We start from the raw sequence: 18330 nt of genomic DNA on the forward strand, positions 1-18330 counted from the left end.
AAGGTAGCTAGGAAAAACGAAATTACAATTTAAAATCATGTATACATAAATTACGAGCCGACTATCAAAGCATTGAAAATCCTGTACTTATTTTGTGTATTTTGTCAGAATAAAATCTGAGTACTTGTGTACTCTGTGTATAACGTATTGACAATATCATAACTGATCCTTTCAACACGGAGTCACTGGAGCAGCATCATTTGACATATTTAAGGGGGTCATGCATGTTATCGGTAGTGTGGTATACATGTATATTGAATCTTAAAGGGTACCCATTTCATATGAAATTTTTAAAACATGTCTAGCAATTAAGTGTTCATTCTAGGGAGCTAAAGCTTCCATATGCTATGAAAAACATAATTCCTTTTTTATAACATGACCAGGATTTTTTGCGAGTATTGTGAAAAAAAACATGCTTTTCTTGGTCATTGTGAAGGCTAAGTTCCGTTATCTTTGCTCTTTATCTTTTGTCCACATTGCGGAGTTCCTTGAGGGAGGCTATCACGTTATCCTGAATAGTACAATGTGCATACATGTACGTGTGTAGCGACTTGTATCAATTATCAGATAGCATAAAGGCATTAAGCGAAAGATTTCCGGCACGTAACATTCCGTTACTTATCTTACATGTAACATTACTATACAGCCAATAACGAAATGAACGAGATGACCATTTCAAGTAACTCCGTGGGAATCTTTGCTATCTTTATGCTTAATTTCTTCCCAGACGGTAAGTTGTTAATTATCCGCAAGCAGTACGATTGATAACATGTTAGAAGTTAGACATTTCACATACACGTTCGTAACATGAAAGCATTGTTGTCATTCCAAATTGAAAAAAAGTTTCACGTTGTGGTATATTTATTTCAGTTGCATGGTGAAAATTATTTCACCAGCGGTATTCAATAGCACTCGTGAAATAGACAGCAATTATACTTCTGTATAGCTTTTCAAATTTTAGAAACTGTCTACGTAGCGTTGATCGATCTTCTAAAACACATTTTAAACCTGTATTTATTTTTGTGCTTGCGTCATGAACACACGTAACTATAAAACAAATATTAACATAATTATTCATCTGTTGTAGGTCTACACGGTTTGAGCTGTGATTTTGACAGAGGACTTTGTGATTGGCTACAAATCAACAGAGATCAATTTGATTGGAAGGAAAGGTTCGGCCGATCCCCAGAGAGAACGTCCGGTCCTTTGTCCGATCACACCGGAAGTGAGTGCTAATATTGTTAACACTGGGCCCCTGTTACGTGATCATAGACGTGCTTTTTGTTCAGCTAATCCAAGACAGCTATACGTTTCAGAGGGATGGGAAAACAAGTTTAGAATTGGAATCCTGTACGCAAATCTTTCCCCGTTGTAAACTAAATTAAGAAATAATGCACAATGCAATTTTTATTTATGATAAAATTGATCATGATTATCTGTAGTTTATATAGAACACACAACGTATGTTTCATAGTAGAAAGAATGTGTATTTTGTTTTCGACATATCACATCATTATTTATAAAAAAAATAAGAAGCTATTACATGTTCTTCCATTGTTTGACCTGGCATAAGTTAACAGCCCTCCTTGACTATGGACTATTAATGTGGCATTGTTGGACTCTCTACATGTGAAATGTTTGAAAAAATAGCTTGGTGTGAACGCACCTTGTCGTAGGGATACTGTTAATATTACATTTATCATCGTATACAAAAGAATGCTGGACATATGTAGTTTAATTGTGCAACATAAAAAACAAGGGTCCAGGAATGGACTCATACGGTTAACAAATTGTCACAGGTTCAAAGTTTGAAATTAACGTTTACATTTCTCATTTATATCCGTCTTGAGTATGATCATTTCTAAATAATAATATCTTATTTCGTGTAAAACGCTTTAGTCATACATATGTAGTAGGAGGAACGGGCTACCTTAACTTATGCCACTTTTCAATTGAGTATTCGGAAGAAAACCAAATATACTGTCAGTCAACAGGCTGTTATCGGATATGTTCATTAAAGAAACATGCATGTGTCGCTCAGGTATCTAAATTGCAAAAATAGGTCGATAACCTTTGACATAAGTCTTATCGCCAGACCTGTACACAAAAACAAACATCTGCCCTCTTCCATTATTTTGGAAATGTTCATTTATAGTTAGACAAACTAAACATTTAATATGGGTCTACGATACTATCATTAGCAAGTTTAAGTGAATTTAATGACAGTCCATCTGGCCAAATAACATTGTCATAACCTAGGAGCAACAATGTAGTTAGATTTACCCACGAACAAATGCATTGTTCACATATTTATTTGTTTGATTGGGATTGGTTTGGCTTGGTTTAATTTTGTTTCACGTCCTATTTACAGCTAAGGTCATTTAAGGACGTGTCTCCATGTGTGTAGTGTATGCGTGCTTGCGTGTGTGTATGCAGGAGACAGGGTATGTTGGCGTATGCAGGAGACAGGGTATGTTGAAGTGCTTGCCTCCTTGTGATAGCGCGGATCTGATGCCAACTTTATAGTGCTAACTCACTGAAATAACATGCCGAAGGCACCCAGCAGAGCATCCGCCCGGTCGCTTTATACTGAAAAACGGGTGAACCAGTTGTTGCCATTCCCCTAAATGCTGAACGTTAAGCAGGGAATAACAACAACCATTTTTGAGGACTTTGGTATGTCCCGGCCTGGGGACAGAACCCATTGCCTTCCTCATCTGGGCAAACGCTTAACATTCAAACCAAAATTGAGGTGTTGCAAAGCAAGGCGTTAGGAAATAAAAGGTAGTTAGAAATTGAAAAATCGATAAAGATCCTAAATATTGCAATTGGTACAGCAGATTAATTTTGGTCGCTTTTGTATCCCCAAATAGAGGACACTAAAGCAAATCCCCAATTCTGCAGGGGTTACACATTAGTCGCCTCCTACGATACATGCAGTGGGTAAATGTAGGTGTACTCTTTTCCCGATCCCGAACCTGAAGGGGTGTTGTTTGGGATTAATGTCCTCGCAATAGCAAAGGTCATATGAAACCGGGTGCCTAGGAAGACATCGCCAAAAGAAATAAAAGGGAAGTAAGAAAGGAAAAATAAAGATCCCAAGCATTGCAATGAAGGGCAGCAGATCAAATTCGGTTTCTTCAATGTCCTCTTAATATAGGAGTGAAAGAACTCCCTGATTCTGATGGGGTAGAAGTCTTTGTACTTTCAATACCATTTTATATTGGACTTTGGGAAGAGAGTGTATTGAATGTGAAAGAAATGTGTTTAACTTAGCATATCAAGCTTGGAAGTAGCATTTCGCACAAAGAGATGTTCTTAATTACAGCCTGTCAGTGTTATCCCGGCCTCTTTGTGTTGATAATCTCAATATTGCTTTTAGAGTGTTCATGCACGAAATAGTAAAATGTCAATTTAACCGTGATATTATTTGACCGTTTTGTTGGTCGTTTTCCACCATTTCCAACAAAACGGAAGGATGAATGTATCTTTAGAGTTTACAGATTGCTGTCAGACAAGTTCGTTGTTTTTTTAATGTTAAATATCTTCTTCTCGGGATGAACCAACTTCTTTTTAAATTGTTTATTGTTTCAGATGGGAGTTACGTTTATGTATCGGGGTATGATAGTCAAGGCCCTCAATCAGTCGCCATTCTTTCGAGTCCTGCTCTCTATTTATCCTGGCCCGTCACATTATCCTTCTGGTACCACATGAATGGTGTAGGTATCGGAAACCTGTCGCTCTTGGTTACCGACAAGTATGGCAACCAGAGGACGGTATGGAACAAACATGGCCGTCAGGGCCCGGATTGGCTACAGGCTATTCTCAATCTCGACACATCTGCTGCAAAAGTAAGTTTTTCAAGCAAATCAACTTAGAGAACATAGTGATTTAAATCGGAGCATTTTTTAAACAATTGGTTTCTCTATGGTGAATAATCTTTACCGGTGTATGACAGTAACGGAGAGGTTTTCCGACATTTTACTTTTCTATTGTAAATGAAAATTGTTGAACTTAAAAGTGATAAATATAAAATAAGTCAAGCATATGAAGGCAGTAATTTCGAGCAGGTTTTGAAGGAAGGGATTAGAAACACGAAAAAAATGTTGTTGGTTTTTTTTTAACGAAAGATCAATTACAAAACTCACATTCGTCTTGTTCCGTAAAAAAAGTGTCCAATCTTCAGACATGTCTGTCGTCGTTTTTCGTTTGGCAGGTATTTGAATATATGTATTATAGTGCCATTATACAAATTGAGATAAATAATCCACCCTCCTCTCTCATGTCTAATGTTCTCAGCCGTGATTTGAAAAATAAAGTATAAAGGTTGAGAAAAAACTAAGAATTTACGAGAGTTGAAATGAGAGTTTTTCACCCTAACTTCCTAGTAGAAATCGATACATTTTGAGTAATCACAATGTCTAAATTGATATTTACAACTCAATGCGTTAGCATGCCAGGAATCACGCTCGAACTGATTAAAATGTCACGTTTTTCTCTGTCTATTTACAGATTGAATTTGTCGCCAGTGCTAAGTACCATTATAACGCCATAATTGCTGTTGATGACGTGATAGTAAATATTGAACCTGTCGGTAAGTTTTATGAAACCGGATCACAGTGCTTTGTAACTGTAATTATATTCCAAGTTCTAGGGTTTATAAACGGAAACTGTGGCAGCTTAGAGTGCAAGTACTTCATAAAATATCGTTTTTACCAGTACAATGGTGACCGTTAGTGTCAAACACTTATGACGTCAGCACACCATGGACACATTTAAAACACACCACAACCCACACCTTTACTGCTTGCCATGAAGTTGGAGTTTTCCGTCCCCACATGTACTTCTAATCTTCGTATTTTCATATGGCGCGCTTACTCCTGCCGTATTTATGTTGCGTGACAGGGCCGGATAGAGTTCTGAGGTCCCCGGCTCGATTCCCAGTTTGGTCCGGATGCTTTTTACCTCCTTTTAAATTCACGAGGATATTATTACAATGGACTTATATCTAAGTACTGTTATCGAACAGGCTTAACCGGAAGTATACCACGCCCAGTCCTACCATGCCAGATAACAGTCGTTAGAAAGAGAAATGACGTTTTCAATTCAATATTAAAAAAAAACCACACAAAAAAAATACAAAAATCAGGGACTCTGATATAAACATTGACAATGTATGACTGATCAATCTTCGAAGATTTTAGTTTACATTAAAGTGACAATTGTCACAGTTACCAGTCAATCCCGACTCTCTTTTTCTGTGCGTGGTTACGTCCTAAATTTCACGATATCCCAACTCGAACAAATTTATGATTTTCCTAACGAATTATTTCACACCTTACAGTTATTGTTGTTGGTAAATTAACACTGCTATTTTCGATTTATTTATTTCGGTAACTATTTTTGTATGCCTTACGCAAAAATCGCAATACTATTGATGATGAAACCAATATGTGAAACAACGATATCCTTGGGTAGAGGCGGTTGTTCTTATTTTAATTCATAATCTCGTATGAATGGAAAGAATATCGTTCAAGATTATAAGTTTAACTTCTTGTTCATTGATAACTTATTTTTATTTGTCAGAAATTGAGGTAACTTTAGCACCCGAGCTACATACAACCAGAGGACCAACATATACGGGTATGTAGTTATGTATATATAACAGTTTGCTAGTCAATTAAGTAGTCGACTAAATTAACAGACATATTGTGGAATAATTAAAAAAGGATGCGACAAATTATCTTTACTTGTTCTCATAGAAAACGTTGCTTCTACTTCTTTAAACAAAATGCTATCTTAAGTTTTTGACGAAAATTGACTCCCATAACTCATTGGTACATCGTTGTATGTGCAAAATTGTTATGTTCACAATGTTTGAGTTTTCCCCTCAGGACGATCCACGCTAATTTATACGTCTCAATATATGCAAGAAAATGTTCTTATTACGTGAGATTCCAGCTTACGTGGTGTGTGGAAGGACGTTCTGCAATAAGGGATTGAATTTAAAGAACGCAAATATCCCTCTCTGAGCATGAGGGTTGAACATTCTGGTTTAAGTGTTAGACTTTCCGCATTATTAGTACGCATTCATGGTAGTGGATATTCAGATGTTTTCATCGAAATCATTCTCAGTATATTGTAAACATATTAAAGATTAAAAGATAAAAACTTAAAAAAGATATGTAGCAACATCGCTCTTAATATAACTGGTATTCTATAGCTACCTTATGTGGTGTTTCCGGAAAATCTGTCCGGAATGCGACTCTTTATTACTCGTTTCTTGCGTATCCGGATTGTCCGGATTTCGGTTTCGTGTTTTGGCAGTCTCCTTGAAAATGTCCGCCATGTTGTGCAAGTCTGTTTATACAGAAGAAATGACGTTTGCATTACTGTATGCAATATGTTTTGATGCACCACAGAGTAAGTTTAGATTGTTTAAATCATGTACTTTATGTGCAGTGTAAGTTTCTCTGAAGTTGATAGGTTAAATGTTGATTTATCCGACATGTAAAATCGGTGTTTGAAATTTCGCATTTTTCTTTCGTGGCATTATGGAAAACATGGTCACGTAATTTTAGATATTTTCTAGATGATCGTGTTTATTATTTGTTTGATTACATATAATTAGGTAAAAACACTGTAGACTTCCCGTTTATGTGATTCAGTGATAATTACATGTACGTGTAATTTCCGAGTCGGTTCATTTTGTATACACAGATCCTGTCGTGATTTATGAAAATTGGCATAGTGTACAACGTAGTCTGGATATTTTCGTATTCCTATTTTGTTTACTAGTTTTCAGTCTGATGAGTTATTTCGAGGGGTAACAAAGCTAAAATCATGATGTTTTGTCCTATTTGTGGTAGCATGTTATAGCGTCAAGGAGTAAATATAACTTGCTGTATTTTGACATTGTTAGACTTTCTTGTAATGTTAGCTTAATTTCATGTGTTCCAGACTTTTACCCTCGCTGGAGGAGGCAATAAACATCGAACTAGAAGATTTGTTTGTTATTCTGCACACCTTACGCCTTATACCATATATTTTGTATTGGAGTTATTGCCCTTTAAGATAATCTAAGAATAAGCTGTTGGGTGTAGATGTTTGTTTTCCTATGTACGAATCAACCTTATCGTAGATTAATAAATCAATCCAAATAACAATTAAGATTGATAAAATAAACCTCTTTCATTGTGTTTAATTTTATTTTAATTATGATGTATGTCGTAGTAATTTAGCATATAATAGATGGATGGTTTTGGAAATACATGTAATATCTGTATTTTTTGGTGCAGGCAATCTATGTGGAACGTGTTCTTTTACATGCTGACATTAAGTTAAACATTGTAGATCATGGAACTTTATCATTAGCACATATACGTTCATTTTAAGAAGAAATCGTCCATTGTTTTTGACGACTGGACAATCTTGATTAAGTTAATAGGATTGTGTCACCATTTCTCAGTTGAATTTCTTGAACTTTTGTAGTTATATTGCTTTGAGTTAAAGAAAATGTTCTACCATAAAAAAATAAAGGTTGTCACAATTTTAGGGATTTTAAATGGAAATTTATGTAAAAAGGAGTGAATTTTGAACAAAAATAATGTCAATAAAAATTATGCTGACATAGATTAGTATTGCATTAATGTATATCAATTTAATAAATGGTGAAATTGTGTAAAATTAATTATCTGTAAACGATTAAAATTTGACATTTTATAATAAAACAATATATACATAGAAGTTATCTTTCTTGAAAAACTTCTCACAGTAGTGAAATAGGTAGCCGGTTTCCCGAAGTACAGAAAAATGGACACATGTGACTCATTGATAAAAAACAGCCGAATTAATGCCTGGATTGGTTTGAAATACTTCAGATAACACACTGTTCTGTCTAATAAACATCGATATACATCAGTTTAATATTAAACATTAGAATATGCGGAAGTAGTGATACTATCTCCCTACATTGGATTTTCAACTAGTGATGTACTTCCTGTTTCCGTTTATCAATACACTCCTATGACCTTAAGAGTATTGCTACAAGTGGATTTTTTTGCAATCGCCAAATTTCCAATCTTTGTATTTGCCGATATGGTATGTTTGGTGGGAAAAAATGTCATGTCGGAACTGAACTCACAGATCTTTATAGATTTTTACACAATTTCAATATCACCGTTTACCTGACCCCAGCTTCCGGAGATAAATCATAATTCTAAAATTAATTTAAAGGATGTACTTATATGTCTTTTTTTTATTTAGGCGAATTCCCTGACTGTAGTTTTGACCAGTCCCTGTGTATGTGGCAACAATCTACCTCAGACGAGCTCGACTGGCACAGGGTTCAAGGGTCATCTCCCGATCGCACTTCCGGTCCAGCCGCAGACCACACTTCCGGAAGTATGTTCACCAGTTACTCAAGTTAATCATAATCATCAGATTACCAGACAAAATGTTGCGTTAACTTGACGTTTCTAAATGTGATCAAATTTCGGAAAATAACATTAATGAGATACATTGCTTAACTAAATGATAGACAGTTTCTTTTTAATTTATTTCATTTTTGTTACTTTTTTTTGTTCCTGTTCCCAGGTCTCCATTGTAAGAAAGAATATTTTTTTAATTGATTACTGTTTTCGGTTCAATTAACCTACATCATTTACATGATTTACAAAACTTCATTTACGCGTGTTCCAATTTCAAAATGTCCGAGTTCTGTTAGTCGGAAAGTCAAACACATTTATGCATTTAATCGTCATAAAATGTGAAAATTGCATAAAACAAAAGCTAATTCAAGATGCTACCTTCCACATTAGGCTATAGCATAAACATACGTTTAGATTATATTTTTCATGTTTCATGATTAACCAAGCATCCACAAAAGCATACACACTTGTTGACCACGTCATTAGCGTGTCAGTAATGGATTAACGATATCTATTAATCATTACCGCATAATCAAATATCTTACAAATTCCCTAGAATGTTGTATTCTCTCGGAATAGTGATAAAAGTGTGTTTTATCGTCAGGTTTATGTACTATTCTTGCCTACCGTCTAGATGGCTATTACCTCTTGCTGATGGGTCACGAAACCCGAAATTTGACCTGGACAGCACACTTATTTAGCCCGCTGATCTCCGTGTATGACGTCACTAAGATGACGTTTTGGTTCCACATGAACGGGGTAGGCATTGGTCATCTTCGCTTGACAAAGCGGACGGCGGAAACACTTGAATTCGTCATATGGACGATGAACGGAAGGCAGAGCTCTGAATGGTTAAAAGCAGAAGTTTCTCTCCGTCCTGGCAGATATCAGGTTTGCATGTCATAGATTTTCAGGAGCGTCTTTCAATTATTTTTAAAACTTTCATCGAGTATTCCCTCTGCATAATCTAGGGCGGTTTCCTACTTGTCTCCTTTTTACGGAACATGGAAGAAACCAAGAATACACCAGCTGTATCCCAATGCGTGTGTATCGTAAAAGGCGATTAATGAGGATATGCCGCGGAATCGAAGGGTTTTCTTCCATGTTATCGTTACCGAGGACATGGTGGAAACCAAAATTGATATATTGCCCCAAATGTAACACTTTGGATCCTTTTTGTTTTGTATCTGTCCTGCTTTCTTTCTTTCCTATCTACTCTGTCTTCGCGGCGATGTCTCCCTAGGTACCTGTCCTCATATGACCCAATAAATTCATCGGGTATCTCTAACATAGCTAAAACCTGACATATGTTGCCACTGACATATATAAACATGTAACATGGATAGGGATTTACTTCTATCACTAGAATTATCAAAACACATTTAATGACGGAGTTATGTAATCTAGCGAATGTGTCATGCCTTGTATTAAGTCGTCTGGATCCAGGATTATTTGATGAAAGCTGGATTCTAGATTTTGGTCTTAAAATCGATAGATTTCGAAGCCATTTTACTTGCAGCGCTTGACGGGAAGACACATTGATCAGAGGTGAACTTTTTAGACTACATATTTGCAATGGGAAATAATTCCGATCGATTTACTAATAGATTTTGTAATTTTGTCATCATCGGTATAATGTGAATACGATTATTTTTGGTAAATCAAATACATGGTTAAATAAAGGAGGTGCATTTGGATATTGTTCTAAATGAAGCACAATATTGTTGGCAATATTATTTATACTGATTATTTCATTGTCCGACAAAAACAAGGCATGCTCGTGTAATTGTGTTTTAAGTCGTGATGACTTTTTAGGCAATGGTATAACACTTTGTTGTGATATCGTTGTAGGACAATGATTTATAAAAGTGTGGTCTACGTCATAGTACCATTGTAAGACAATGATCTATAAAAGTGTACTCCACGTCATGGTACCATTGTAAGACAATGGTCTATAAAAGTGTGGTCCACGTCATGGTACCATTGTAGGACAATGATCTATAAAAGTGTGCTCCACGTCATGGTACCATTGTAAGACAATGTTCTATAAAAGTGTGGTCCACGTCATGGTACCATTGTAGGACGATGATCTATAAAAGTGTGCTCCACGTCATGGTACCATTTTAAGACAATGATCCATAAAAGTGTGCTCCACGTCATGGTACCATTGTAAGACAATGGTCTATGAAAGTGTGGTCCACGTCATGGTACCATTGTAAGACAATGATCTATAAAAGTATGGTCCACGTCATGGTAACATTGTAAGACAATGATCTATAAAAGTGTGCTCCACGTTATGGTACCATTGTAAGACAATGACCTATAAAAGTGTGCTCCACGTCATGGTACCATTTTAAGACAATGATCCATAAAAGTGTGCTCCACGTCATGGTACTATTGTAAGACAATGATCTATAAAAGTGTGCTTCACGTCATGTTACCATTGTAAGACAATGATCTATAAAAGTGTGCTTCACGTCATGTTACCATTGTAAGACAATGATCTATAAAAGTGTTCTCCACGTCATGGTACCATTGTAAGACAATGGTCTATGAAAGGGTGGTCCACGGCATGGTACCATTGTAAGACAATGATCTATAAATGTGTGCTCCACGTCATGGTACCATTGTAAGACAAAGATCTATAAAAGTGTGCTCCACGTCATGGTACCGTTGTAAGACAATGATCTATAAAAGTGTGGTCCACGACATAGTACCATTGTAAGACAATGATCTATAAAAGTGCGGTCCACGTCATGGTACCATTGTAAGACAATTATCTATAAAAGTGTGCTCCACGTCATGGTACTATTGTAAGACAATGATCTATAAAAGTGTGCTTCACGTCATGGTACCATTGTAAGACAATGATCTATAAAAGTGCGGTCCACGTCATGGTACCATTGTAAGACAATGGTCTATAAAAGTGTGCTCCACGTCATGGTACCGTTGTAAGACAATGATCTATAAAAGTGTGGTCCACGACATAGTACCATTGTAAGACAATCATCTATAAAAGTGTGCTCCACGTCATGGTACCGTTGTAAGACAATGATCTATAAAAGTGTGGTCCACGACATACTACCATTGTAAGACAATGATCTATAAAAGTGAGCTCCACGTCATGGTACCATTGTAAGACAATTATCTATAAAAGTGTGCTCCACGTCATGTAACCACTGTAAGACAATGATCTATAAAAGTGTGCTCCACGTCATGGTACCATTGTAAGACAATGATCTATAAAAGTGTGCTCCACGTCATGGTACCATTGTAAGACAATGATCTATAAAAGTGTGGTCCACGTCATGGTACCATTGTAAAACAATGATCTAGATAACTTTGTTCTACGTTATAATATTGCTGTAAGACAATAATCTATAAAACTTAGACAATGATCTAAAAAACTGTTCTACGTCAAAATAACGTAATACAAGTATTTAACCTAATGCGTTCCGACGTTGCTTTCAAAATAGTTAAATCTTACATGGATATAGTATTAGACTATCTATATACTATTCATATTCACTTAACTATATTTTCAGTTATAAAAAATAGTGAAACATGAATATATTTGTTAAGACACCCGACGGTCGATACTGATCTGTAACACAATGTTCTACGTCATGATAACCGACAGATGACACGAATTTAAAATTGCAACGATATCCGATATTCAGTTATATTCAGTATTGAGTTTTAATAATACATAATCCCCCTGATTTGTATAATGAAATACATAACAGACTCTGGATCACTGTAAGTTACCGGAGACATACCACTATACATTACAAGATTGATTCACGCGTTATATGAAGTAACAACTAACAAATAGCTAAAATCCAAAGTAAATTCTGACTGGTTAGCATTCAATGTAAAGCTTTACTTATTGTAGTGGTCAGTGGCATTGATTTTCAATCTGGAAAATGGGATGCTGATAAGTGATGTAATGGTGTGCTAGCCACAACGTTTTAGCGTTAATCCTGTAATGGTCATCGTCAACAGTCAATGGTGGTGAAATTACAGAATAGTCACACTGTCTGATGCGTAATTGCATTGACGTGGCGCTTAATGAAATTTCCACATCTCAATTTGACGCCGTGATATTAAAGACTACAGACAATAAAACATGCACATCTAATGCATATAGGATTGAAGCAACCGTGATTCTGTCAAATATATGACAAGTTACGTTACTTGTTTTTATCTCGATCTTGATTTATCAGATCCACCTGTTTGAGGTAGGGGTACAACCTTTATATAAATACCACGATACAACATACAAATGTATTACCAAAAAATCAGGAGCGATTGGCAGTTAATTATATGTCCTAAACCTGATGTAGCTCGTACAACTTAAAGTTGTGGTCAAACATGAAAGTTTAGGGATATTTTCTAAAACTGTGATGTTGTTAACTGCTAAATTTCATTTCCTGTGCACCGGTTCGTTGCTCAAGCTGATGCGTGGGAGTCTCGGCCTGAATATGTATCGACGTAGGAATTGTCAAAAATTTAGCACAACTACGTTGTGAAGCTTTCGTCCATTCCTAACTGGTCGTATAGACATTACACAACTGGTACTCTACCAACGTCTAAGTCAAGCTTCAAGACCGTGTTTGGCTTGTTGATATGCCTGTGAAGTTAGCAGGACTTGGTCAAATATGGTTCGTTTTTGGTAGAGGGCTATTGATTGCAGCATGTCAGAGGCCTTAACCACTCGCCCCCCCCCCCCTTCCCCCGGGGTGGTCAACATCTAAAGCTGCTTAGTATTTTAGTATTTCGCTATTCCATCAAGGGTGTTGTAGAAAAAACGACATATACCAATGCCTTAGTCTTAGTCCGGAGTCCGGTCTGCTTTGAAGAAGCTTGCGGAAATTACTTGAAAATAAAAATACCAGGATTTTCCGGAAACTCACTCAGGTCTATATCGATCCCCAGAGTCAGACAGAGAAGAAGTCGTGTTCGTACAATTATTACCCTCACCTGCTTCCAAGTAATGGCCATGATCCGGTATGGCTTGTCCAACTAGGGTCTGTAATACAATCAACACTCCATTTATACCCCTAGCCAGTGGTGGCTTTGGCCTGTCGATATAAGTATTCTTAAGTAACACCTAAACATATAGAGACCAGGACATTGCCAGATCTAGAGCCTGATGAATACACCCAAATATTACAGTTTTAAACCAATTTACACACATCCGCCCAAGAACATTTGTACCGGAAGTACATCATCTATACTAACCAAATTTATATAAAGTATCATTTCGTGTTGAAAGGAAATGTGACAGTTGGCAAATAGTTTGTTTAAACAATGCTTGCTCTAAACAACCTTCATTCTTGCCTGTATTCTACCCATTCTATCAATTATAGCGTTGCAAAATTATATTTATATGATCTCATTTTAATTAGATAAAAAAACAGCAGTCCAGTGTTCAAGCTGGCGACAAACATATCGTCGAAACCCGATATTAATATCATTTATAGTGACACAGAAGTCTTAGAAAGCTCATGGCGAGATCGAACTCAGGCGCTGTACTCTGTTGTTTCCATTTTTGATCTTTCAATTTCGGCGATGAACTGTAGATTTTAAGCACTCGGTTACTTATCATGCTCAACAACTATAACCAATTCAATCAAAATATGAAAATATTACCCTGTGCCAGTTATAACCTTTAACTCAAGCAACCAGGTACAAAGTGTATCTTTCGTATCCCCTTTAAAAGCAACTCAACATGACAAATTGTTCTGCTTATAATTTGTTCTCTCGATTGCTGTATACTATCTATAATCTGTTGTGCTAATCATGGCAGTATCACAAGGTATCGCTGTACTGGAAAATCTTCATATAAAGAACCGAACGATAAAGATTCATTACTAGTGATTGTTTTCTCGATCCCCACGGCTTCAGACTGACTCAGAGAGGCCTTCTCGAATAATCTAATGATTTTTATCGCTGTCGCGTGAACGTGATGGTCAGGTCAGCCAGAAATAGATTGGTCAACATGTCCAGAATACGGAACCCATATTTCACTTTTCATTAGTCTGACCCTTGTTCTGACCCTTACCATCAAATGTGTCAAACGTTTCTCCTAGTGTACTGCAGTCGCAAATGGATGACAGTTTCCAAATAATACGATTTATTTGATACTGTTTTTATGTAAAACTGTATATAATATAACAGATGTTTGCTATTTCTCATTGCTTCCGCCGGGGATCGAACCCTGGTCCTCTTGTTTACCAACAAGACGCTCTATCAAAAAGTCTGAAAAGAAAATCTTCCCAAACTGAGTAGGTAGGATGTGACTAGTTTTTTGCAGTGAAATATATATATATGATATAGGGAGTATGACATTCTTAAATGATCTTTTGGTACTTGAAACATATTATGAAATGCAAAATTATGTTACAATAGAAAATGGACTAACTCGAAGATGTGTCAGAGTGGCCATGTATCAGTATAATGTACAGACTATGGGATGCTATGGTAATTTCTCAGTACTAAGCTTGGCCAAAATCAGATATTTTTCACTGTTGGAGTCATCGCCATGTTGTATATTTTGTTTAACCCATGCAGGTTCGGGGAAAGACAAGGCACGCTACATCTCACTGCATGATCGTAAGAGGCGACTATTTGCCCTCCTTGTGGAATCGGTGGTGGTTTCGCCCTTGTCAACGTGCTGTTTACCACTGCATGTGTAACATAAAAGGCGACTAATGTCAGGGGTCTGGATAATCGATGGGTTTCTTAAGTGTACTATACGGAGAAGACATTGAAGAGACCAACAACTGATTTGCTGCCCACATTACAACTCTTGGGATATTTTGCTTTTATAATGTGACCGGGTGGGGCGTCCTGCTGGGTGTGTTCGGCAGAATGTTTCAGTGAGGTAGCACTATAAAGTCGGCATCAGTTCCGCTCTATCACAAGGAGACAAACACGAACATATCGCAGCTTCCCAAAATACACATACACTACACGCATGCATCTTGCACAGAAGGGAGGCCGTCCTTAAATGACCTTAGCTGTTAATAGGACGTTAAACAAAATCAAACAAACAAACAAATTCCTCTCATTACGTGCAAACGGCTTAAGTGCAGCCCCTTGGATAAGTCAGGCTTTGTAACATAATTAATAAGTTAACCGTTATGCTCAGAGATTGACCACCTATTTACACGGTGCAATAATGATGACGTGTGTTTCCCAATAATGCATGTATATACAAAAATATACACGACAAAAGATACTTGGCCCCTATTTTGCAATGGGTTGCATCCGAACAAATTTGATTTCTGCAATGTTCGTTTCAGCAGAGGACACATGCGATACAGCCTAGGCTATACTTTAGTTGGCATATACAATCTCAACAAAACAACAATACTGATGCTGAACAACTCAGAGGTTTACCAAGACATAACATATTACATAACGTTGACTCATAAACTTATCAAACTTAGTTTGACTGAATCACATTCATTTAATTGGAGTACACTTCCACGCAAATGTAAAATTAAGGTTCTATTCATGATCAAATTGATTCTGTGCGCAAGTCTAATTTTTGGTCCGATGATAAGTTGATAAAAGTAACAATTTGTCGAAATAATTATTTTTCTTTCTTCTTTTTGATTTTGAGAGAGAAAATTCAACCAGAATTCCATTTTAAGTGTGTACCTTTGATTGTTTTGACCATGTCATATGGATTTGGAGGATAAATAGAAGGCTGTTTGAGAACAGAATCCAGGAGCATGAGAACGTATCACAGACGATCTCAAATCGTCCACTTTCTACATTCCTGAATATCCGGGCTTCTGTCCTGATGACATCAGACACGACATTATGGCATATTAGTGTATGCATTACAGTAAGCTCCCGTGTATTCATAAAAGGTCGATCGGGATCGATAAAGGGGTTAATGCCTTTGAAGGAAAAACTTGTCGTTTTTAATCTAACTCCAATCTTTGTCTTTCAGCTGATATTTGAAGCTTCCGCTTTGTTCCATTACGGCAGCGATTTGGCAGTAGATGATATCACCATGGCTCCCCATCCCTCATTCGTAAGTCTTGTTCAGTCAAACGACACGTTTTAGAGGTTTCTATGAATAGCAAACACTTGTCATGTTGGTTTGATAAATATATCGCTTTAATGTTAGCCGGGAATGGCAGTGTAACGAAAGCCAACAGATGAAAATGGAATATATTGAGAAAATACGTTTATGTCACTATAAATGATTGAACTATATTATTGCTTGTTATGGGTTCAATATTACTAAATAAAGATTAAGAAATTGTATATATGGAGAAAGATAAGCTAAATAAGTTATTTTCATTTGCATATCATTGATATTACAATTTAAGACAACTAGACATAAATGAACAATATATTATCAATCGAACGTTGCGTGTTAGCCATGACGTTGCGTTTAATAGGACGCCATCTTGCAATTCTAACGTCACTACATATATTGACGCGAAAGGGGCGGGGGATCCTCCAAAACGATCCCATCCCACCCTCTTAAAGGTGGCTGTTCTATTCCTTGAACCATTACTCGCAATATACACATTATGCTTGGTTTTTTTTATTTATTTTTTATTAATCAATTATATATCTTCTCTTTGAGATGGACATATTAAAAAAAAGTAAATATCAGCATTAAACAGCTTTAAGTTGGCGTTCATAATCCGACGGTCTTCATGGAGAATATAGCATCCAGTTGGTATATTTTTTTGATTTCATATTAGCTATAGATATTTACTAAAATCAGTTCAATGAACATCTACTTTGTATAATTGTCGAATTGTTGGCACAGTGAAAACGTTGGAATAGTGTTATTACATGCCAATGAATTCAAATTAATTTCGCTATTCTTAGAGATTATTAAGATCTAGCAAGTAAACAGGAATATTCATAGACTGGAAGACCAACGGGGCTTCCGTCAAGACTCTTCAATTGAAAGGAAGGACCCTCGCTAATTGAACTTCCTGTATACTTTACAGTAATGGCGAATAACACTGAGACTGTACGGAAATCCGTAGGGAACGTACCGCTGCACCAATAATAGTTTTATATATCCACTTAACACTAGCGCTGATTTATGTTTTTTTGTATAAATGGTTCAAATTAAGCATCTATTTATAAATAAAGGTTTTAACCACCACTGGGTATTTTGTGTTGTGTTGGGTAGAATGGCAATTCACGATGTCTGTGAATTACTATTTACACTTACAGATGAAGAATATTCACAGTCTTCTTCTCGATACATTCTGTTGCCTTTCTCTAAACAATGCAAACGTATGTATAAGAAATAGGACAGACCAGCTTACAGATTTTATCGTGAAGCTTTATTGAAATAATTAGCATTAGATTAAATAATAAGATTTCATACTCTTATTAAATTGAAGTGAATGAAATATGGTGATTTTTAGTTTAAAACCGATGTGGAATTTATAAAATATCACTGGATACCTTTCAGACATGTTGTCAGGAAAAGTCGTATGCATTATCCGTATTGACAACTCATAGACATTTGTGTGAAGGTGGAGATATTTCGAAAATTCGGATTATGTTTACGGGCAGCTGGACTGAATTTAATATAATAATGTAATCTACAAGCTAGAAATAAAATAATCCAGGGTTTACGAAACATTCGTTGGTACTTAGAGTGTAACGAAGCATGATAAAACATTCCTTGGTATTGTGTTTTGAAATGGCCACATGTAGATTTTAACGTCCGTCTATGATTGACATATATCAAAGATATAGCAAGCACATTATATTTGTGAGTGACAACCAACAGATAGAGCTGCCAGTCGGTTGCTTGAGATTCCATCAGACACTTGTTTGCTTGGTTTAATTTGGGTTGTCCTTTAAACAGCTTAGGTCATTTAAACCCTGGAGTACTGGT

The 18330-nt window shown here is 36.3% G+C and overlaps 1 protein-coding gene across 1 annotated transcript; it reads left to right on the top strand.

Annotated features, from left to right (window-relative positions):
* Nucleotides 1-480: 480 nt before the first annotated feature.
* On the top strand, nt 481-17577 carry LOC110456071 (MAM and LDL-receptor class A domain-containing protein 1-like). Its single transcript, XM_021506612.1, has 9 exons — nt 481-730; nt 1088-1225; nt 3595-3851; nt 4513-4594; nt 5587-5643; nt 8266-8403; nt 9064-9320; nt 16399-16482; nt 17423-17577. The coding sequence occupies exons 1-9, from the start codon at nt 658-660 to the stop codon at nt 17423-17425; spliced, it is 1089 nt and encodes a 362-aa protein (XP_021362287.1). The 5' UTR covers nt 481-657; the 3' UTR covers nt 17426-17577.
* Nucleotides 17578-18330: the final 753 nt, after the last annotated feature.

This window comes from Mizuhopecten yessoensis, unplaced genomic scaffold, assembly GCF_002113885.1.
Source record: "Mizuhopecten yessoensis strain PY_sf001 unplaced genomic scaffold, ASM211388v2 scaffold8507, whole genome shotgun sequence".
NCBI classification, from domain to species: Eukaryota; Metazoa; Mollusca; class Bivalvia; order Pectinida; family Pectinidae; genus Mizuhopecten; species Mizuhopecten yessoensis.

Bases quoted from the DNA above. Each gene is read 5' to 3' on its own strand.
- LOC110456071 (XM_021506612.1), top strand. From the start codon at position 658: ATGAACGAGATGACCATTTCAAGTAACTCCGTGGGAATCTTTGCTATC. The intron at 3,852-4,512 runs GTAAGTTTTTCA...GTCTATTTACAG, and splicing joins TCGACACATCTGCTGCAAAA to ATTGAATTTGTCGCCAGTGC. The intron at 4,595-5,586 runs GTAAGTTTTATG...TTTATTTGTCAG, and splicing joins AGTAAATATTGAACCTGTCG to AAATTGAGGTAACTTTAGCA.